A 22,491-nucleotide genomic window follows, 5' to 3' on the forward strand; every position below is an offset into this window, starting at 1 on the left:
CCCGCCTCCACGCCCAGCTCCGGCGCACGCGCCTGCGTCTTCTCCCACGGAGAGCCTGTGGAGCCGGAAGCGCTGTGCATGCCGGGCCGGCGGCGGTTTGGACTCACGGCCGGTTTCTCCATCATGGCGGCGGCACTTGCTGCTCGGCTGTGGCTCTTGGCCGCGCTCCTGGTCCCGGTAACGGCCGTGTACGAAGACCAAGTGGGCAAGTTTGACTGGTGCGTACGTCGGGTGAAGTCACCTCCCTGGGCCTGGAGGGGTCTCGCGGGGGTACACAGCTTGGCTTCCAGGTCTCATAGTCTCGGGGTCAGGGGTCACCATCCGGGCACCCGGAGGAGCGCGGGTCAAAGGTTATCACGGGGACGTTATCCTTGCCCGTCCTCTCCCGACCTGAGGCACGTCACCCGGGGTCAGAGGTCATTGACCTGTAGTGCTCTCTTTTCCACCTCCACTCGTCCCAGATTTGGACGCTCAGCCCCTCCCCCTCCCGCCTATCCCCCCCTCCCCCCCTGGGACGCTGGCAGCTGGTGGCTAGCGTGGGGTCACGCGTGGGGCTGGGAAGGGCATGCTCGTGCACCCAGTGAGACACGAGATGAACCTAGAGGTGGAGTTGGAAGGGAGCTCAGCGGCTTCGGAGGCCAAGCTCCTCATTTTACAGATGAGGAAACTGAGGCCCAGAGAAGGGAAGTGACCTGCCCAAAGTCAAGGAATGGCAGAGGTGACATTTGAACCCAGGTCCCTTGACTCCAAAACTAATGCTCTTTCTGTTGTAACACACAGATTTGCATCTCCCCCCCACACCTCTGACACCCTCGGTGCTAAGTTCCCTTCAGTTCTGACATTAAAGATTATTAGATCGCTTTTAGTCCTGATGTTTCTACGTTTGAGGTTCTCTCATGGTTCTGAAATCCTGTGTTTCAAGGGCCCTCCCAGTTCTGACCTCCTGTGTTCTAAGGCTCTTCTCAGCTCTGATATTCTGTGTTCTAAGGACCCTCCCAGATCTGATCTCCTGTGTTCTAAGGCTCTTCTCAGCTCTGATCTGTGTTCTGAGGGCCCTCCCAGCTCTGACCTCCTGTGTTCTAAGGCTCTTCTCAGCTCTGATCTGTGCTCTAAGGGCCCTCCCAGCTCTGACATTCTGGGTTCTAAGGGTCCTCTCAGCTCTGACATCCTGTGTCCTGAAGACCCTCCCAGCTCTGACCTCCTGTGTTCTAAGGCTCTTCTCAACTCTGATATTCTGTGTTCTAAGGACCCTCCCAGCTCTGACATCCTGTGTTCTGAGGGCCCTCCAAGCTCTGACATCCTGTGTTCTAAGGGCCCTCCCATCTCTGAAGTCCTGGTTTCTAAGGATGTTAGGAGTTCTAAGAGACCGAAGTGAGGGGCACAAATGGGACTAGTCCAGAGGTGGGGAACCTGTGGCCTCAAGGCCACATAAAGTGACCTAGAGGGTCATATGTGGCATGGAAGATGCAGGTTCCCCACCCCTGGACTAGTCTGTGCAGAGGCACAAAGACAGGAAATAAGAGTTGTGTGGGAGGATTGGCAGCTAGACCAGTTTAGTTGGACCATAGAGTGCATGAAGGGTAGTAATACATTGTAAATCTGGGAAAGGTAATCTGCCCCCTGTACAGTGTCAACCACAAATGAACACCTAGAGAACCTCAATAAATCCCACTTCCATTTGGACTTTATGTAGGATGTCTTTGATGACAATTGCAAACTCTTGCAGTTGCTTTCCTATTTTATGTCTTACTTGATACAGATGATCAGAGGTTGCTGAAAATAAGTTATCTCTATGATTTCTTCTATCAAGGAATCTTAACGTGCACAGGAGACACCTTATTGGAGGAGAACCCTCAAGGCTGCATTTTGTCTCTACCAAGTTCAGTGCTTTTTATATCACCAAATAGTAAACACAGTAGGATCTTGTGTTCTCTGTACCTCTCAGTCATTTATGTGAATGAAGGTATTATCTGCTATAGAAATGGCTTGTGAAAACCTTTTTCTTTTTCCTATTTTCATCAAAAATTCCCACAAGATGGCATTGGATAATTCTCAAAAAATGTTGTGTCGGGGCGGCTAGGTGGTGCAGTGAATAGAGCACCAGCCCTGGAGTCAAGAGGACCTGAGTTCAAATTTGGCCTCAGACACTTAACACAAAAAGGTGGCCCTGTGACCTTGGGCAAGTCACTTAACCCAAATTGCCCTGCAAAAAAAAAATATATTGTGTAGCAACGAGCAAGGTGTGAAGGTTGGTAGTGATTGCTGTCTTCATTCATTTGGTATCTTATCTTTTAGGTTCTGAAAATTAGTCCCACTTTGAGCACTTTTAAAGTCCTGTTGCCCCCAGCACAGACTTTTGCTGACTCTGGCCTGGTTTAGCCAGCCTCCCTGCATTTATTTTCTGTGATGCCACTTTCTTATATGGCAAAATGTAGACAAGGGTAATGTTGAAGATTGGTGTTAAATGATATGTTATGGAAATGCTGACACTTGTCAGTTGTCCTTTTTCTTTCATTTATTAAAATTTAATATTTTTCCCCCAATTACATATAAAAACTTTAACATTCTTTTTCATATCTTGAGTTCCAAATTCTCTCCCTCCCTTTCCTGCCCCCCTCATTGAGAAGGCTAACAGTTTGACACAGGTTATACTTGTGGAGTCATGGAAAACACATTTTCATTTAAGTTATGTTGTGAACTTTTCCTTTCATTTTTAAAGAACCTTATGATGTTCTGACTTGGTTGGGTCTCATTGCAAGCTTTCTTTACACTTTTACCTCCGCTACTTTTCCAATATTCTGTGAGGCAATTCTACTTGACATCTTTTACCCACCATACTCTTTCATAATGTTTTGCAAACGAGTTTCTCTCCTACACTACTGTTACCTTAGGATGCCAAGTGTTTGTGCTTAGCAAAGAATAATAGCAATGAGAACTGATATAATACTTTAAGTTTTGAGAGGCAATTTACCAACACTCGTGTCAGTTGATCTTCACAACAATCCTTTAGAGCAAGGATTTTAACTTTTTTGGTGTATCACAGACCCCTTTGGTAGTCTGGTGAAGCCTTGGGGACTCAGAATAAATTTTAAATGCATAAAATAAAGTATATAAGATTACAATTATCCAATTATATTAGATTTTTAAAAATATTTTAAGAAACCAGTTTGTGGTTCCCAGATTAAGAAATCATTCTTACAGAGTAAAGATGACAGGAAATATCCCAAACCTACAGATGTTGGCCAAGTTGGTTTCTGAGCTTTTTGGCCTCCTTGTTGTGATTTCTTTAATTAGTTAGAGAAGTTGGTTAAACTTCTCTAAGAATTCACGTTGGTTTATTTCTTTTTTTTTTTTTTAAAGCAATCGGGGTTAAGTAACTTGCTTAAGGTTACACGGCCAGTTATTTCTGGTTGTGGTGATGAGTATCTGAGCCCGGGATTTGATCCAGGTCATCCCGACACTGGAGCCCTCTGCTCTTACTCGCTGAGCCACCTGGCCACCCCCACGTTGGTTTATTTCATTTTAATTTCCTTTATTTCCCTATTTTTTTGGCATTGGTAGCTTGTTTGATAAAGTCTACCTGGGGCTGTTGTAATTCCATAGTGTTATGTATTCATCTTTAATATTCTAATTTGCTATTGGTTTAGAGCAGGGGTGAGGAACCTGGGGCCTAGAGACCACATGTGGGCCTCTAGGTCCTCAAGTGCATCCCTTTGACTGAGTCCAGACTTCATAGAACAAATCATTTTATTTGGATTCCGTCAAAGGGCCCCACTTGAGGATCTAGAGGCTGCAGATTCTCCACCTCTGGTTGAGAGCTTTGTGTTAGTGAGTCAGTGTGTTACTACATATAGGTGATATGTGAACTTTTTGGGGAGTATGACTTGGATATATACTTTTGTTAACAAGACACATTTTGTGGTATTTTGATGCATTTGATCATCCGTCAGTTCATTATACGCTGATTTTCCTTGGTTCATGTAATATATACTTTTTGACACAAGTGTCATTTTTGAATAACACCTCCCTGTCCACTGTTGTTGCAGAATTTAACAGGAAAAAACAGTTGATACTGTGACCCTGTCTCACTGTGTGTGTAGTCAATAGTTGACAGACATTTGTTAAGTACCTATTATGTGCCAAACTCTGTGCTAGTACTGGGTATATAAATCAGAAAAAAGAAAGAAGTTATTACAGGGGAAGAATGCATACCCCAGGAAGCCAGAAGTGGGATAGGAATGGGGATACAGAAGGCTCATGGAAGAGAAGTCCCCAGGTGCTGCAGCCAGGGCAGAAGTGAGGCATGATGTTCTTTCACGGAGATGCCCACCTCTCTTCTGAGAGGAGAAAATAGATTCCATTTTATGTTTCTCCATGACCAAAATTACCCATTATGGCTTTTCAGAGTTTCACTTTCTTTTAGTGCTTTTTTCATTTACATTCTTGTATATTGTCATTGTGTATGTTGTTCTGAGTCTTGCTTCATTGTTAACTTGATGCGAATCTTTCCATGTTTCTCAGAATTTCTCTTCGAGGTTATTATTGACAGTAATAACCCCATTATATTAGGGAAGAACAGGAAATAAAGCTGATGCCCATTGATTGGAGAATGGCTAAACAAGTTGCGGTGCATGAATGTATATAGTGATGGGGTGTCCTTGTGTTGTAAGAAATGATGAGTATGGCAGATAAGCATGGGAAGACTTATTGTCCTGTTTGTCCTTTGTTTTTGAAGAGGATCGTGGCATCAGGGAAATGATGACAGGACTTGCAGTTGACTTTGATTTGAGGGAGGGAGGGCAGGCTGTGCAGGGTCACTAGCCTCACTTTCTCCTCCAGAGCCATCTGGGTCCGGTGATCTGGATGACTGGAGATGACCCAGGATGAAATGTGGAGACCCTGGCCTTTAGCCTAAGGCTTTTTCAGGTTCTCACTTAGAGTGAAGTAATGCCCATTCAGTGAATAGACCTCTTTAAGAAGTGAGTCAAGGGCTGGCCCCTTTAATTGGAAAAAAAAAAATCTAGCTGGGAGGGGAAGCCCCTCAGGGTTGCTGTTCCTAAGAGTAACTGTTACCATTGACTTTAATTAAATTTTTGTGCTGAAGTCAGCAACCCAGGAAAATTGTGTACATAACCACTGCAACATTGTAAATGGAAAGAACAACACAATGATTGAAACTAAATGAGAAGAAATAGTCATAACCAAATTTGCTGGGAAGAGGAGAGATGAAAAGGCTCTTCCCTCCCTCCCCTCTTTACAGAGGTAGGCAGACCACGGAATGGAACTCAGCAGGTCCTGTCAAATTTTTTTCCTGGGTTAGTTAATTTTGCTGAACTTTTTTCCCCTCTTTTTTTATTCTTTTGTTTAATAAAGACTTGTTTTCTAAGCAGGGTGTGGTGGGTAAGGGGAAGTGACATAAAAATACATGTAAATAAAAGTTTATTTTAAAAATATTCCATTATATTCATATGTATTTGATGTCTTTAAAAAAAAGTTCTGAGTTCTTTTTCATGGATTCTTATGTTTTCCCGTGTCTCCATAAAAGTCCTTGCTCAATTACTTCATCATGGCATCACGGTGACTTTGGGTTCTGATGGCTGTGCCAGTGGAGCGCAAGCTCTGACAGGTCCTTTCAAACTAGAAATCCTTCATGTATTTGCCCTTTAATAGACCATGCTGGCTTTGTTTTATTGAGCTCATTGTCCACAGCAACTTCTGAATGCCATCCACCAAGTTATGCAGGAAGTATTGTTGAAAAGATCAACAAAATCACAGATCACTAAAGTATAAGAACTATATATTTTTATGCGGTAGCAAGAAGAGATTGTTCTCCCCTTTTTATAGGTGGAGAAACTGAGGCCTGTAGAAAAAATATGGTATAGTGAGAAGTGTGCTGGACTTGGAGACGGAAGAAACCTTGGTCCTGCCTTTGATACTATCCAGTGAACTTTCCTAGCTTCATTTTCCTTATCTGTAAAATGGGGGTGGTAATATCGATAGTACCAGCTCATAGGATGTGTGAGGATCAGACGAGTCAGATGAGAGCATAAAATGAAATGAGGTGCAGTGCTTTACAAACCTTAAAGTTACATGTAAATAGCTATTATAACAAGTCATTTCATTCTTCTCATCTTTTCTGAGGGGTTTCAGGTAGGGTAGTTTCAAGAGCAAGTTGCTAGCCTATTGTTATTTTATTTTTAATGTTTTTAGACTATGACCCAGGTGGATAATATGATCTTTTTAAAAAAAATATTTTTTTTATTTGAAGAAGAGAATTGGGATGTCCACTTATCTTTTGTAGACTCACTGAAAGCATTTTTGGGACATCTTCGGTAGCAGATAGGATTACAAGATAACTTGTATCTCATGCTTTTCTCACACAGTTGGAGTTGGTATTTTGAAATTTTTTTCATTCCACGTAATTTGGAGATAGAAGTGTTCAATAACAGATATTAAAAATATTATTAGATTTTTATAGGTCACTATTCTGTCTGGGTATTTGGGCCAACACTTCTGTCTGTAATGATGCTTTACTTCCAGTAGATTTTATTTGTCAAATTCTTGATGATGTTTTTGGGGCTAATATTTATAGTATGAAGATTTTGTTGTTTCTTAGTTTATACAGGTTAGTGAACTGCTGGTGGACAAGTCTGGCTACCTCATTGTGTCTTTCTAGGTATCTAGTAGCTGCTACGTTTTTTTGCAGCCTGTGGTGACATGTTGTAGTTTCTATGACTTCATTGTATAATCTACAACAACAGAAAAGTCTCCTTAACCTTAACGTTTCTATATTGTCTGGTGGCAGTTACCTGATCATAATCTCTAATATAAATACCTCCATTTTTATGAACAGATATGATTGTTTTTGCCTTTTTTTTCCTCCTCAGCACTTAGCACAATGCCTCATACTATAAGCAAGAATTTCTACTCTACTTTTGTTTCCTGGGTTCTATTCTTGATATTTCTTTTTTTTTTTTTAAATCAGATGATATGGTCTTTGGAGTTTATCATCTATACTGACTAGAAATTCATGTAATCTCCCAGTATCTTACCTTAGGTCTTCACTAGTTTTCTCAAGTTACATTCACCATAGTGGTATTTGATTAGCTGACCTTAAGAGGGGTTTCTGGTTAGTTCCATCTTTCTTCCTTTGCTTCTACTGTGGCAGCAGCTGCAGTATACTCTATGTGTAGAGGTCCTGAATTGTTTTTACATTCTTGGTCAGATATTGTGGAAGAATTGCATTTATTCATGATGGTGATAGCAGATTCCGGCTTTTTTGAATTTCTGTGTTTTGGCATAGTTGGTCTGCCATTTGTATAGCCGTGACAAAGGGGGCTTAAAAATTCCATTCTGAGTTTGTCTTCTGGAATTTGTCTTAAGTGTTAATTTTCAGTGTCTTTATTTTTCCCCCTCTTCAGATTTAAGTACTTTCCAATATCTACTCTGGGTTTTTGATTATGAACACATTAAAGCCTCTGAGGAGTAGATGCAACAAAATGTGGATTGATTCTCTGCTGCTTGTGCTAATTTTGGTCTAACAATTGATGGGGTTTGAAAGGTGGGGGATTCAGAGATCCCTCAAAGACCAGAGTACAGGAGAGGATTGGCTGTAATGAATTTGCCAACTCAAACATTCTTGAAGTTAAGTTGGCAAAGATTTATTGTTACACTTTGCAGCTGACAGGAGTTCTTAGAGAACCTGCAACCTTAGAGGGATACAGTTAAAGTTTATATTCTATAGTAAAACTTGTGCCAGATATGTTAACTAGGTGATTCAGGGTGGGATTAGGGAGTGGTTAAGGAGTGGTCAGTTTTTAAAGGAATATGGACTTTTAGTATCTGCTGAGCAGGTGTTTTACTCAGAGTTCACTGGGAAATAGCCCAAGGGGGCTTACCTGGAGGTATCACAACTAGCAGTTAAGAATGACTGAGGAATGCCCAGTCTGTCACCTGTCAATGTCTTGTTTGACAAGATGGGTGTTGGGAGTATACATATATCTAAAGCTTAAAGTATACATAATGATTAGTCCAGAATGTATGTAATGAGATAAGGAGTTGATATAAATAATCCAGAGGAATTCTTACAGGTGCAGCTTGTACCAGGGAGAGAGAGATAAGTATTTGACTGGGGCCCACTCATGAATAATTAGGCACAGTGTTGTTGGGGCAAGGAGGAGCTGGGAGAGATAGTGCTTTGAGACTAGGGAGAAATGTGATTTTGGAATTGGGGTCCAAGTACAGGCATGCAAGCACTCCATCACAATGAACGTCAAGAAAACAGAAGTTTGGGGCGGCTAGGTGACGCAGCAAATAGAACACCAGCCCTGGAGTCAGGAGGACCTGAGTTCAAATTCAGCCTCAGACACTTAACACAAAAATTAGCTGTGTGACCTTGGGCAAGTCACTTAACCCCAGTTGTCCTACCTTCCCCCCTCAAAAAAAAAAAGCAGAGGTTCTCTACCAGCCAGCACTGCACCCCATTCATATGTTGAACTATTGGTTAAAGCAAATGGAAAAATATTGAATGCTGTGGATAAGTTCACTTACCTTGGCAGTATACTTTCCAGAGATGTACACATAGATGAAGAATTTGACACACACATTGCCAGGGCTAAGCACTCAGTGTATGGGAGGCTCTGAAAAAAAGTGTGGGAGAGAAGAGGTAGTTAGATTACTTAACCAAACTGAAGGTAAACAGAGCTTTTGTACTGACCTCATTGTTGTCTTCCTGTGAAACCTGGACAGTCTACTAGCTCCATGCCAGGAAACTCAGCCACTTCCATTTGAATTATCTCAGGAAGATTCTGAAGATCACATGGCAGGATAAGGTACCAGACACTGAGGTCCTTTCTTGAGCTAAATTTCTAAACATTCAACTCTGCTACAGAGAGTATAACTCCAATGAGCTGTCCAGGTTGTTTGAATGCCAAATGTACGTTTGCCAGAAAGACTATTTTATTGGAACACTAATGCATTGTTGGTAGAGTTGTGAATTGATCTAACCATTCTGGAGAGTAATTTGGAATTATGCCCAAAGGGCTATATAACTGTACATACCCTTTGACCCAGCAATACCACTTCTAGGTCTGTATCCCAAAGAGATAATTAAAAACAAGAAAAGGACCCACATGTACAAAAATATTTATAGCAACTTTTTGTGGTGGCCAAGAATTGGAAATTGAGAGGATGTTCATCAATTGGGGAATGCCTGAACAAGTTATGGTATATGAATGTAATACTATTGTGCTATAAGAAATGATGAGCAGGTAAACTTCAGAAAAACCTGGCAAGACTTACATGAACTGATGCTGAGTGAAATGAGCAGAACCAGGAGAATATTGTACGCAGTAAAAACCACATTGTTTGGTGACTGACTTTGATAGACTTAACTTCTTCTCAGCAATGCAAGGATCTAAGACAACTCCAAAAGACCCATGATGGAAAATGCTATCCGCATCCAGAGAAAGAACTTTGAAGTCTGAATGCAGATGAAAGCATGCTATTTGCTCTCCTTTTCACTTATTGTTTTCTTTTGTTTTGTTTCTTCTTTCTCGTGGTTCCCCCCATTAGTTCTAATTTTTCTTTACATCATGACTGATGTGAAAATATGTTTAATATGAATGAATAAGTAGAGCCTATATCAGATTGTATGTAGTCTTGGGGAGGGGGGAGGAGAGGAAGGGGGAGAAAATTTGAAACTCAAAATATTATGGAAGTGAATGTTGAAAACTAAAAATAAATAAATAAATAAAAAACGGAGAACTTACACAGGGCAGGTACTCACATGGAAGTCAGAAGAAGTGATACAAGGACACACATGGTCTCTCTGAAGATTTTTGGAATCAGTTGTGTGACAGGGGAGACACTGGCACAGGGCCACCCAGTATGTAGTGCCCATATCAAAGAAGGCACTATAAGCAAAGCAGAATTGCAGTAGCACAAAAGAGAAGAGATGTGCAAATTTAGATACATCTCCACTCCAGATGTTCATAAGGACTATTTGTGCCCAACCTGTGGTAGAGCCTTCCAAGCTTGTATTAGTCTGATCAGTCATAGTAGGACACACTGTACCTTGACTCCAACATAGTGATGTCATTTTGGTTTTCTTTGAGAACAGAAGACAGTCAAGCGTGAAACTAGATTTCAATCAAGATGAAACTATGTCTTGTGCTTTTGTCATGATATAGTATTGGTACATAACGAGAGTGTTCCTATCTCGCGAATCCATTTCATGCACACTTGTAGTTTATTTACTTTGGTGGTCAGCACCATATGCACTGAAATGTTTCTGGCTACTGGTGTATTGGATTAATTTTTTTGAAGGTAGGCCACTCATTCTATTAAGTTAAGCTGATTATCATAAAGATTTCAAGTAGGACCACCCTGTAACCCTTTTGTTGCCCTTCTATTGCTTAGATTCATATTCCATTACATTTAACTGACCCAGGGTGCTGACCCAGTCAGTATTCTCATCAAAGTCCAGTTGGCCAGCATTTCAAGGTTCTTGTCCGGCCTTCAGAACTATGTTTGTGGTCTCAGGACATGTGCAAACCCCAACTCTGTCTGACATTCCTTTACTTCATTCTTGTCCTCAAAGGAAATAACCAGAAGACTCTTTCTCATGAGAGACTTGGGCTGAATATATAGTTCAGGTAGTCATCTGATTGGAGATGGTCATTGAATCTGTAGGCACTAATGAGGGCATCCTATAGAAAATAGGAATGATCTTTTGAATTTTGCCTTGGCAAGCCAGCTGATCCTCTGTGGGCTAGAAGGGAGGCCAGTAATGGCTGCAGTCCATTACTGATGACTTCATAAAGGGGCTTCCTTTGTTTTGCTTAACTCTTCTTATCTGTTACAAAGGAGGGCTTCTGCTTATAGGAGAGGGTAAGGTAGTGATAGATAAACTTTTTTTTTTAAGACAAGAATATCACTAAAACAATAAAATCCATCGAAGAAAACAATAAGAAATTTAGAAAGAGACATAAAATGTTGCTCCCGTATTAAATTTAATATGCTCTCATAAAAACCTACCTAACCAGTTGATAGTTCTTTTTTGTTTGTTTTGTATGTTGAAATGTTATGTTAGTAATTGTTAACCTTGTAAAAAAAATATTTTAATGCTATAATCAAATCCCTTTTCAGGGTCTTTGAGAATCCAGTGATAATAAGAGAAGATATATTAGATTGCAGACTCATTGAGAGCAACATCTTTTCTCTAACATTAGTCAGCATGCCCAGTTTTGTGCATGGAATCGGTGCCTGTCAGTTACTGAGGTGCTGGTAGCTTTTTCTTAATGCTGAATTGTGCTGTTGGCTCCTGTGTAGCACTTTGGAGATCTTATCTAAGTTATTCCCTTAAGTCAGAGGAGAAACTATTACAAATTTCTCTTTGCTAAAGGCATGATAATAATTATCTAAGTTAGTAATAGTGTTCTGTGGTTTATAAGGCACTTTCTTTGCAAAAATCAGAGTAACGGTCATGCCCATCTTATATATATGAAAACAGATTCAGAGATGCAAGGTGACTTAAAAGTGTTCACATAGCTGGCGAGAGATCAGAGTCAGTGCTCCCCATTCCAGTGTTCTCTCTATTATGTTGTGCTTCCTTCACTCATGGATCTGAAAGGGATCTTAGAGCCTATCTTTCTCCTCCCCAAAATGAGAAAATGAAGGTCTAGAGATATTCTTTTTAATTTTATTTGTTCTTGAACATATTCTAGTTTTTTCTGCCTTATCTAGAAATAAGCCTCCTCAGTAACCAGTGATTATATTCCTAGATTCAGTAATGTTGCTGATAATACCCTGCATATGTATTGTTCTGTTAAATTTTTTTGAAAGTAATATTGTAATATTAACTGAGTTCTTGCTCTCCCCTTTGCTCCCATCCTCAGGAGGCAACAGTATATTGGGAAGCTCAAGTTTGCCTCCTTGGAATGTGCCCCTGGATCGAAGAAGATGGTTGTGGCTACGGAGGAGAATGTGATTGCAGCACTGAACTCCCGAACGGGGGCTATCTGTGAGTGACCTCGGCAGGCTTTACACCCCCTGGGGCTGAACTGCCAGCACCTTGTACACCCAGTGGCAGGGATAGACTTTCCAGAAGATATATCGGCTTTGTATTTTTCCCCCATCTTGGCATGTTTGAAAAGATATTTAATATGGCCGTGTAGCCAGCCTTTGGGGCTTATTCCTGTGTATATCAGACCTCATTTGAGGTCCCAGATGCCTTTAACCGAGCTTCATCCTTGTGTTGCACACATCTGTGTTAAGGGACTGTCTTCTCCCCTAAGCTTCATAGGCTACCTTGATCTATTTAGGTTTTGGTTTTTCATATTAAATTTCTGGAAAGTGATTGACAACTTGACTTTCCCCATATTACAATAAGTTTAGTTTATATCGACTTTCTTATTTTACAAATTTGGAAACAGTACTTATGACTTTACTAGCCTCTGCTCTCATCCCACCCCTGTAGAGACTTCAGTAGAGACTACTCTATAGATAAGTTCTCTGTCTTGATGCTTGTCATCCTTGGTCTCTGTGTTCCCTCAGTTCCACTTCTGAGAGCAGGGTTTTCCTTTATTGCTTTTTAGTGTGGCGCCATGTAGACAAGGGAACTCAAGAGGGAGCTGTTGATGCCATGCTTCTTCATGGGCAAGGTAAGCAGAGATAGTCTTTGTTTTCTACAGGTAGTGTCTCCTTGTCCTCAAACATTTGTTTCCTTTTGGGGATCAATTCCAGTTTATATAGGAGAAAAGACTAAGTACCCTTGTAATAGCTTTCATCAATCAGAGAGGGTACCCTCAAGTCTTTGGGAGGTTGCTGAGTTGCAATGGGATAATTTTGGTCTTTTCTTCTCCAGATGCACTCACTGTATCCAATGGGGGCCGGATCCTGCGTTCCTGGGAGACCAACATTGGAGGTTTGAACTGGGAGATGTCCTTGGATTCTGGCAGGTAGGGGAAGGGCTGTTTCATCTTAGTTGAAACAAGACTGGTTGTAATTCACCAAATTACAGGTGTGGTTGGACGTTCCCATCAACCTCTTGGATATTTCCCCAGGAATTACAGAAATTAGCACACTGTACACTCAGCCCTTGGTGCCTAATGTTTGGGATTATAGAACTGATATATTACTTTTCATTTATTGAGTACTTTGTGCAGAACTCTGTACTTGATACTGTTTTTTTCTTGTATAATTCTCAAATGGATCTTTATTAATAATAACTGAAACTTGGGGGTGGCCAGGTAGCACAGCGAGTAAGAGCACCGGCTCCAGTGTTGAGAAGACCTGGAGATCGAATCCCGGGCTCTCAGACACTTAGCACCCACCCAGAAACACCTGGCCGTGTAACCTTGAGCAAGTTACTTAACCCCAATTGCTTAGGGGTGGCCAGGTGGCTCAGCGAGTAAAAGCACCGGCTCCAGTGTCGGGATGACCTGGATCAAATCCGGGCTCAGATACTCAGCACCACACCCAGAAATAACTGGCCGTGTAACCTTGAGCAAGTTACTTAACCCCGATTGCTTTAAAAAAAATAATAATAACTGAAACTTAATTAACACTTTAAGCTTTACAAATTCTCACCTTCTACAACCCAATGAGGCAAGTTGTATAATTACTCTCCTCTCTGCCTTATAAATGAACAAGTGAGCTCGGAGAAGATAAGGGACTTCTCCACAGTCACACAGCCAGGACATGTCAGGGCAGGTCCTTACATTGGTCTCGTCTTGGTAGGCGTCCAAGTTTTAGAAATAAAATAGATGTGCAGATGAAAGGTAACATTACCTACAGTTTTGAATGTCAGGCTAAGAAACCACCTGAGTCTTTGTATTTGCTTACAAGTATTACTAAGTATTTGATTGGGTTTTGGGAGCATTTGCGTTCATTTCTCCTTATCTTGGAAGGCAGGCAGATTTTGTTTTGTCTTATTGCAAGGGAAAGATGGATACCACAGGAGTTAAATGATTTCCTAGGATTGCTGTTTAGATGTTGTTCTGGGATCACATGTAGCTCTTGGCTTCTGCTTTACTCGTCTGATTATGCATCCTAATGGATAGAGAGGTTGGTGGATAGAAAGAAGCTAGAAGCTGAGGCTGTTAGAAAGATAGCATCAGTGTTGGCGGCAGCAGTATTGGCTTGCCTTGTAGTGACCATTCTCTGTGGGTTTGAAGATGGCCTTCCCTTCCCTCCACTGGAACCTCTTGTTGTTGTATGGCTCTGGGAGGTTATGGGAGTGCTTGCCTTGGATTTGGATGTTTCAGAGGTTGTGTGTTCCTTCTTAGAGAGAGAGGCAAGAAGAAATGATTAACCCTCAGATGACCTCCCTCACAGTTGAGCCTCAGGATCAATCTCCCCTATTCTCTGCTGTGTTCAGTTTTCAGATGGCCAGCCTGGTGGGCTTGCAAGATGTAGTGAAATATGTGGCGGTGCTGAAGAAGACCACACTGACTCTTCATTACCTTTCCAATGGACACCAGAAGTGGGTGGAACAGCTTCCGAAAAGGTGGGGACCTGAACTCTGACCTTCCAATGACTGTCATATCCTCTTCTTCATGATTCTCAAAGACCTTTTCATTTCTTCTTTCCCCGCCAATTTTTTGAAAACATTTATTATTGGTCCATCTTCTGTTCAGGGTTTAATGCCTGACTTTGTTTAGGTCCATGCCCCTGGGACTTGGCTGAACCTGGAGGTCACTTTGCAGGGAGGGAAGCACACATCACATTTCTTCATGGGCAGTGAAAGTTCAGAGAGGGAGAGAAAACTCACTTATGCTTGTCTATTGATAAATCTGGTTCCCAGCATGCTCAGTTGACTGAACCCAGGAAGCTGTTTTATTGTAAGATTGGAACAGCTTACTCATTGGGTAGTCCAGTGTGGGTGCAGAGGAGGTCTGAGGAGATTCTCAAAGATCTTGGCATTAGGGGCGGCCAGGTAGCACAGTGAGTAAGAGCACCGGCCCCAGAGTCGGGATGACCTGCGATCGAATCCGGGCTCAGACACTTAGCACCCACCCAGAAACACCTGGCTGTGTAACCTTGAGCAAGTTACTTAACCCCAATTGTTTAGAGGTGGCCAGGTGGCTCAGTGAGTAAGAGCACTGGCCCAAGAGTCGGGATGACCTGGGATCAAATCCGGGCTCAGATACTTACCACCACACCCAGAAATAACTGGCCGTGTAACCTTGGGCAAGTTACTTAACTCCGATTGCTTTAAAAAAAAAAAAAAAGATCTTGGCATTGAAAAGGGAAAACTTGAAAAGAATAGCACAGGAGAGGTGGCCATAAGGAGGGTGGGATCCCTGGAGCTCATCATGGTGGCTCTAAATGGTGGTAAGTATGGCCGTGGGCTTGGGGTGACCAACCCAGAATTGTCTGATCCTGAGGCTGAGCCTGTTGTCTCCTGCTTTTCTCTCCTATTTTAGTGAGAGCGTCCAGTATCAGATGGTGTATTCATATGGCACTGGAGTGTTGTGGGTCCTGGGGGTTGTTCCCAACAGTCACGTGAATGTTGTGACCTTTCACGTGGAAGATGGTGAGATGGTTCAGCAGGTACATCTCGGTACTGGGCATTAGGGGTGGTTGGGAGGGAATGGCAAGGCTATTTGCAGCCTGCAGGATGGGGATGAGGGAGGTTATCTAGCTGGGTGGGTGAAGTGGCTGTGCCAGGCAGAGGAAGTTGTCTTTGCCGTTAAGGCATACATATCCAGGTAAACATAGAGAAAGACATTGACAGGGGAGTAAGAATAATTCACATTTATAGATTACTTTAGGATTTGCAGAGTGCTTTCCTCCCAGTAACCCAGGTAGGTCGGTAATCCAGTTGTCTCCTTTTTGTTCTTTGGGTCCAGACGTCAGATGTCATTGGCAGAGGGAACTGCTGCTCAAGAATCTCCTGCTGCCAGTGCACACTGGCAGCTTCTCTGCAGCTTTGAGTCTCAGAGAGTTGCCCAAGGTCCACAGTACATGTTAGAAATGGGACTCTGCCCAGGCCTTCTTCATTCTGGTGGTGGCTCTCTCCACTAGGCTGCACTGCCTCTAGCTTCATTTTACAGAAGAGAAACCTTGTGATTCAGAGAAATGACCAAGATCACACAGCTAGTGAGTGTCAGAACCAAGGCTTGAACCAAGTCCTCTGACTCTTAGACCAGTGCTCCTTTCCTTGAATTGCAGAGTGCAGTTCAAGGATCTGGCATCTCAGTACATAGGTACGGCCTCTGCCGATGCAGATCACAAGCCTTTGGAGAGCCGCTGTGGCCTCGAGGTTCATTCTCCTACACTCAGCCTGGGGAACCTGCCACACTTTAGCTGGGCTGGGTCTCAGGCACCGTCCTTGGGCTGTGTTGAGGCCTGTCAGCCTGGGCTGGAACCTGGCCATGCTCCTCCTCTGTCAGCACAGTGGTAGGGTACACAGAGGTCTCCTCTCTCCCACTGTGAGGTGTTGGTAGTAGTAGCTCGAATGTAAAGTATTTACGTCAAATCTGTTCTTTCTGACAACTACACTGTAAATGATTTTACGTCCAGTTGGAGAGGGACTTGAGAAGGGTTAGGATTGTGGTATAGCTATGCCTTCCTCTGAGATGAGGTCCTGTGCCCCCAGTGGAGGTGGGATCTTTTCCCTCCAGAAGAGTAGGGTACATTAGTGTAGAGTTAATCCAAGTGAGCCATGTGGAGTAGTGGATGGAGGGAAATCTGATTTCAGGACTTAGTGATACCTGGGGTCACCTCCCATCTCTGACATGTGCTGCTTCTGGGCCCAGAGACAAGACACAAGCTCTGAGACTAACATGCAGAACAGGTACTAATTTGCATTGGCAGGTGTTTTTTCACCAGGAGTTTCCTACACCAGTGAAATCCCAGGACTGGCCAATAATCTAGCTGAAAGTAGGATGTTTGTATCTTCATTCAGCAGTGTGGCCTAACAGACCCTCACTCTGTCTTGTTCCCCAGGTCAGGGTTTCTGCACCATGGCTGAAGAGCTTAAGTGGGGTTTGTGGTGTGGTGGGCAAGGCTGTGCTGGTGTGCCCTGATCCAGGCACACGTTCTCTTTTCACTTTGGCGCTGGAGACAGAGGAGGAGATGAAAAGAACCCCGCTACAGGTAAGAGAGGACGGAATGCTCCTCGCCTTCTTGTACCTGTTGGGCACCTGGCCTTGGAGTGGGAAGGGCAGAAGTCATCTCTCAGGCTCATGGAGGGTTGGCTTGCCAGTCTCACCAGAGCTGAGCTTGGGTGCATCCAAGAAGGGTCAGGTTTCTGTGGATTGTGAGTGACTGTGCCATCTGCTTCCCCTTGGGCAACCTGCTTTGCCTCAGACTCTAGCTCTCCTGACCTGCTCACAGTTGGCCCTGCCTGCTGCCTGGGCCCTTGGCTGCTGCTGCTCTACTTCTCTCTCCTGTCTTCCAGGCCCTTGAGCTTGAATTTGGCCAAGGTTTCCAGCCTTGGGTCCTGCCCACCCAGCCCAGTCCCACAAGTGCCTCCCGGTCGCAGTTCTTCTTGCAGCTGGCCCCCAGCCATTTTGCTCTGCTGCAGCATCGCCCAGAAGGCCTGAGTCTGCTCCGCAGCTTCCCACAGGTAAGAAGCATCATTAGTGCTTCCTGGGATTCCTGGGCGGCCAGCTCAAGGGACTGAGTTATGTATGCTTTGGGGGCTCTGTTATCAGAAAGACATTTTTCCTGAGGCTCAAAGTCAATGGTCTGTTCCTGAGGTCAGCGTGAACTGGTTTGGATTGTTAGCCTTGGCAGTAGAAGTTGATTCCCCATCAGCATTCCTCTTGGAAGAGGAAAATACTTTAGAACCTTTTTGGTTTCAAAGAAACTAATTGCATGGTTATTACTGACCCAGGAGGCCACAGAAATGGGAGAATAATCTTGAGATCTTACCTCTCCAATAGTGAGTGCTTTGCTTTGACCTTTCCTAAGTGCTGGGGCTGGGATTTGGGCTTCTAGCTTTAGGCTGAGTTCCAAAAAGGTTTGGAGGCTCTTCCAATCCTAGGCCTCAATGGGGCTCCTTGGAGAACGCCAGGCCCAAGTGAGCCTTCTTGGAGAGGTGTCATCCCACCAGAGTCATTGGCAAATGAAGGTCATTTAGGAATTGACCCTTTCCTATTTCCCAGACTGCTCTGGTGAGCTTTGGTACCAGTGGGGAGAAGACTGTGGCTGCTGTGATGACCTGCCGCACTGAAACTGTGAGTGTGTGCATTGGGGAGGAAGAGGGATTTTCCTCCTGTGACTGTGAGGGCAGAACATGATAATCACTGGTGATGGATGGACAAGTGCTAGCTCCCTGAGAATAAGAATTCTCCCATTTCTGGGATACTTGAAGGTTTACAAAGCCCTGCCCTTAGAACCACCCTGTAAGAGAGCTAACACAAGTATCCTCCCCTCATGGAGTGCTCAGACAACGTGCCTGGGTTAGCCAGCCTGCCAGCTGGAGCTGGGGCCACACCCCAGGCTTCCTCCTCACCCCTGCCATGGGTATTACACCAAAACTTCAGCCAAGGTAGAGGGAACCTCAGCCCTGGGGACTTCCAGGGGATGAGTGTTCATCTCCTCTGAGGCCTGTGGGGCTCTTGGTTCTACCCTGGCCCAAGAATATGGTACATGTTGGCTAGATGAAAGCTAGGCTTGACTTCATTGAGAATAGAAGGGGTACTGGCATTTATTAAGTCCTTACTGTGTGCTGGCACTCTGCTAAGTGTTTTACAATACTATCTCATTTGAACCTCACAACAGCCTTGGAACTGGGTGCTGTTATTATCCCCATTTTTTTTTTTTTAAGCAGTTGAAGAAACTGAGGCAGACAGGCTAAATGACTTGCTCTTTGGAAGCATTAGGTTGGGCTTTATGGGTGGGAATGATATAAAAATGCCAGGTTTGATGAGAAATAGGCTTGCCCCTCAACTTACTAATGAAGACTCTGGAAAGGAACGTTTGTTTTCATGGATGATACGTGACTATTTTTCTTTTTTCCTCCTTTCTTAGCAAAAAGGTGGAAGTGTTGAAGAGACACCGACAAAGAGCACTTCAGACCAGTCTAGCGCACAGGTGAGGCAGGATCAGGCAGCTGGCTCTGAGCCATCAGAACCTGCCGTCTGTTTGGGCTGTGAGAAAAGGCTGCGGAGATTCCCGCCTCATGGGGCCCCTGCCAGCTCCCGGGTCTGTGTCCGCCTTCTTACAGGGCTTCCAGGAGAACATGAATAAAGCCATTTCCCCACATCTGCTTTAGAAGGAGGTGATAACTTGGAAAATGAGAATTCTTAGATTTCATTTCCCATTCCATTCCCTCTTTCATTTCCTCCCTTAAACCTAAGTCTGTTATGGGAGTTTGGCTAGTGGGTAAAGTGGAGCGGTGTTCCTGGGCTTTCACCAAGTGAGACATATGACCCTGGCCAGCGCTTAGTGCTCAGTCCCTGGAGTGGTCCTTTGACCTTTCAACCCTCTGTCTCAGTGATGGATCCCCTTCACTGGCCCTGCCTCCTCTGGCTCCGTGAACTTCTCCCATCCTACGCAGTACTGATTGATGACTAAACCCCTAACTCAGCCTTTTTTGCTGGGGGTTGCTCTTCCCTGAATCCACATGTTGGGTCCCCGTTCTCAGAAGCCCCCAGCCTTCTGACCTCTTTGGATCCTGTGCCCTTTGTCTCCTCAGGAAGCCCTTGTCTGCACTAACCAAACCTACACCATTAACCTGTACTTGGCGGAGACTGGAAGGCGACTGCTTGACACCTCAGTCACCTTCAGCCTGGAGCAGAATGGCACCCGGCCTGAGAGGGTGAGTGGGGCGAGGACCCTATGTCAGTGGGCATTTCACTTTGATGGAATACCCTGAAGGCCAGAGAATGGAAAGGTTATAGCAAACTTTCCCTCTTGGGTTAGGAATCTTTGGTCAGGGTTTTTAATGTTGGCTTTCCTTTTGACTTGTTATCTGAATTTAAATGAGTCAACTACTCTGTGCCTCAGTTTCCCCATCTGTGAACTGGAGGAACTAATCTGACTTCTATCTAATGGAATATATTGATAGGATGAATGAAATAATGCCTGTAAAAGTACCTCGAGCTTGAAGGAAAGTTCTTGAACCAATGTAGAGACACCACTGTCATTGCTGCTTCTTACAGGAAGTAGCATCTTCACTGGGGCCTGTGCAGTACGTACCGGTTTGGGCCATTCCTGTTAGCCAGCCCCCATCTCTAACATTTCCCTGGATTTTGAAATCTGGAGTTGTGCTGACTGCTGCTCTCTCTCCTTGCCCCTTTGTTCAGTTGTATATCCAGGTCTTCCTGAAAAAAGATGATTCAGTGGGCTACCGGGCTCTGGTACAAACAGATGACCACCTACTCCTCTTTCTTCAGCAGCTGGGTAAGTAGGGCCCTCTCAGCCCATTCACACTAGCAGCCTTTTCTCCCATCTGCCTTTGCTTTTATCTCAGTGTTAGAATATTAGATTCTCTGGGCTGAAGGGGTCTTCAGAGATCATGAAGTCTGACACCCATTGGGGTAGCCGTCTCCTCTAGTGTCTGCTCCAAGACCTCCTGTGACAGGGAGCCCACTGGCTCTGGAGGAGACCATTCTGCTTGTGTATAGCTCTCATTGAGAGGAGGCTTTTCCACAGAGTAGCAGCCAAAATCTGCCCCAAATCTAGAAACCCTCTGATTCTGTCCTCGTGCTCAGCCTAGAACAAAGATGATGCCTCTTTCTTACAGTCACCCTTTTACCTGCCTGAAGACCTGCTCTTCTCCAGGCTTGACATTCCTGGTTCTTGGCCTGCTGCTTGGGCTCCAGCCCTCTTAGCACACCTTGGCAAGCCTAGAGAATCTGGCAGTCCCTTAAATGCTGACACAAACCTAGACCATTCTTTTTGGAGCACAGGCTATTGTGATTGTGGGCCCTGGAGCAGGGTTTTTCTTAGTAAAGGAGAGGAGGTGAGGCTCTGCCTTATTGACTTGGATCTTTCCCCAGCTGGAAAAATGCTGCTGTGGAGCCGAGAGGAGTCACTGGCAGAAGTAGTGAGCTTGGAGATGGTAGACCTGCCCCTGACTGGGGCCCAGGCTGAGCTGGAAGGAGAGTTTGGCAAGAAGGCAGGTGAGGAGTATGTTATCCTCCTGGCATGGGAGGACCTGGAGGAGAAGGGGCTTCTGGGAGCCACCAAAGTTGGATGAGCATGTTTCTCCTTTTCTCTATTGGACTTAAGGCCAAGAAAGCCATCTCCCCACTCCTGCATCATTATCTTCCTAGATCCAGGACTAGGTGCCTCATTATTCCTGGCCAAGGCAACTTGGCTGTGGCCATGCCTTTATTCCTCTGCCTTTTGCCTTATTCCTTGGAGGGGAAGGTGGTGGTGAGTGCATTTCAGCTGGACTCCAGCCTCACTCCTCACAGAAAACGATGCCAAGAGTCTCAGATGACCAAGGCAGTGAACTCTTGCCTTCCTCTGAGGACCTGTCGTGTGGCCTCCAGAGCCATGCCCACTCCCACCCCTTACAGTGCTTGGGGTCAAAACTGGCCTTGCCCCTGCTCCTGTCCCCGTCCCCTCCCCCCATTGTTGTATCTTAAGGGTTAATTCACCCTCCCTCTTTGTTTCCGCCGCCTGGATCCAGCCATTCAAGGTAAAGCCTGCTCTCTGCTGCTCTCTTGCCTCTTGCCTGCTCACATTGCTAGCTTTCTTTGGCAGCTTTTCCTCATCTGGGATTATTGTTGGGGGGAGCCCAAACCCTGCCATTACAGAGGGGCCAGAATAGCCCACGCTGCTTGCTGTGCTTGGGACTGTTCCCTTAGCCAATCACTCCTGTTTTCCTTGAGCTGAGAGGGAAGCACCAACACCAGTCATGTAGACAGGGCTTGTTGGGTGGGTCTTCCATTCTAGAGTCTGAGGATGTGCTGAAGGCTAGCTTCAGTGATAACAAGGTGGTGGAACCCTCTGGGAAGCAACAAGTGACGGGGGGCTGGGAGCAGGAGGGGAGAGGTTTCATGGTGAGGGAAAGAATTCTGGGACAGCAAAAGCCTCTTGACTGTAGTGAATTGAGAATAAAATGGTGGAGCTGTTAACAATGTGGCTATCACCCTGCTTGGCTGATCCTCTGTCCTTCAACCTGCTCCTCTCCGAATCCCTGCCAGGCTGTTTGCATCAGACACTGGAGCTTCAGGTTGGGGAAGGAGTTGTGAGCTGGTAGCTGGTGTGTGAATGACTTGAGCCATCCCCAGAAGCATTCCCTGCTTTCATTTGGCCTGGCCCCCAGATTCATTATGCTTTCCTTCCCTCCAGATGGCCTTCTGGGGATGTTCTTGAAGCGCCTGTCCTCCCAGCTCATCCTGCTGCAGGCCTGGACCGCCCACCTCTGGAAAATGTTTTATGATGCTCGGAAACCTCGAAGTCAGATCAAGAATGAGATCAATATTGACAACCTGGCTAGGGATGAGTTCAATCTTCAGAAGATGGTGGTGATGGTGACAGCCTCAGGCAAGGTGAGGAGAGGAGAGGGTTCCGAGGCCCAAC

General features: G+C 44.6%; 1 protein-coding gene across 1 annotated transcript in view; it reads left to right on the plus strand.

The window, feature by feature from the left end:
- Positions 1 to 73: 73 nt before the first annotated feature.
- The window catches only part of EMC1 (ER membrane protein complex subunit 1), a 40,205-nt gene continuing 17,787 nt past the window's right edge, over positions 74 to 22,491 (plus strand). The window contains exons 1-14 of the mRNA XM_069079154.1: positions 74 to 218; positions 11,898 to 12,022; positions 12,597 to 12,662; positions 12,866 to 12,959; positions 14,381 to 14,509; positions 15,429 to 15,555; positions 16,954 to 17,103; positions 17,408 to 17,575; positions 18,117 to 18,188; positions 18,985 to 19,047; positions 19,652 to 19,774; positions 20,262 to 20,358; positions 20,958 to 21,080; positions 22,261 to 22,460. Coding sequence (XP_068935255.1) covers positions 79 to 218; positions 11,898 to 12,022; positions 12,597 to 12,662; positions 12,866 to 12,959; positions 14,381 to 14,509; positions 15,429 to 15,555; positions 16,954 to 17,103; positions 17,408 to 17,575; positions 18,117 to 18,188; positions 18,985 to 19,047; positions 19,652 to 19,774; positions 20,262 to 20,358; positions 20,958 to 21,080; positions 22,261 to 22,460 — 1,677 coding nt within the window. The 5' untranslated portion in view covers positions 74 to 78. The remainder of the gene's footprint in view (positions 219 to 11,897; positions 12,023 to 12,596; positions 12,663 to 12,865; positions 12,960 to 14,380; positions 14,510 to 15,428; positions 15,556 to 16,953; positions 17,104 to 17,407; positions 17,576 to 18,116; positions 18,189 to 18,984; positions 19,048 to 19,651; positions 19,775 to 20,261; positions 20,359 to 20,957; positions 21,081 to 22,260; positions 22,461 to 22,491) is intronic.

Source organism: Petaurus breviceps, unplaced genomic scaffold, assembly GCF_028583685.1.
Source record: "Petaurus breviceps papuanus isolate PSGF00001 unplaced genomic scaffold, PetGlider_PUasm1.0 91041, whole genome shotgun sequence".
In the NCBI taxonomy this organism is placed as follows: Eukaryota; Metazoa; Chordata; class Mammalia; order Diprotodontia; family Petauridae; genus Petaurus; species Petaurus breviceps.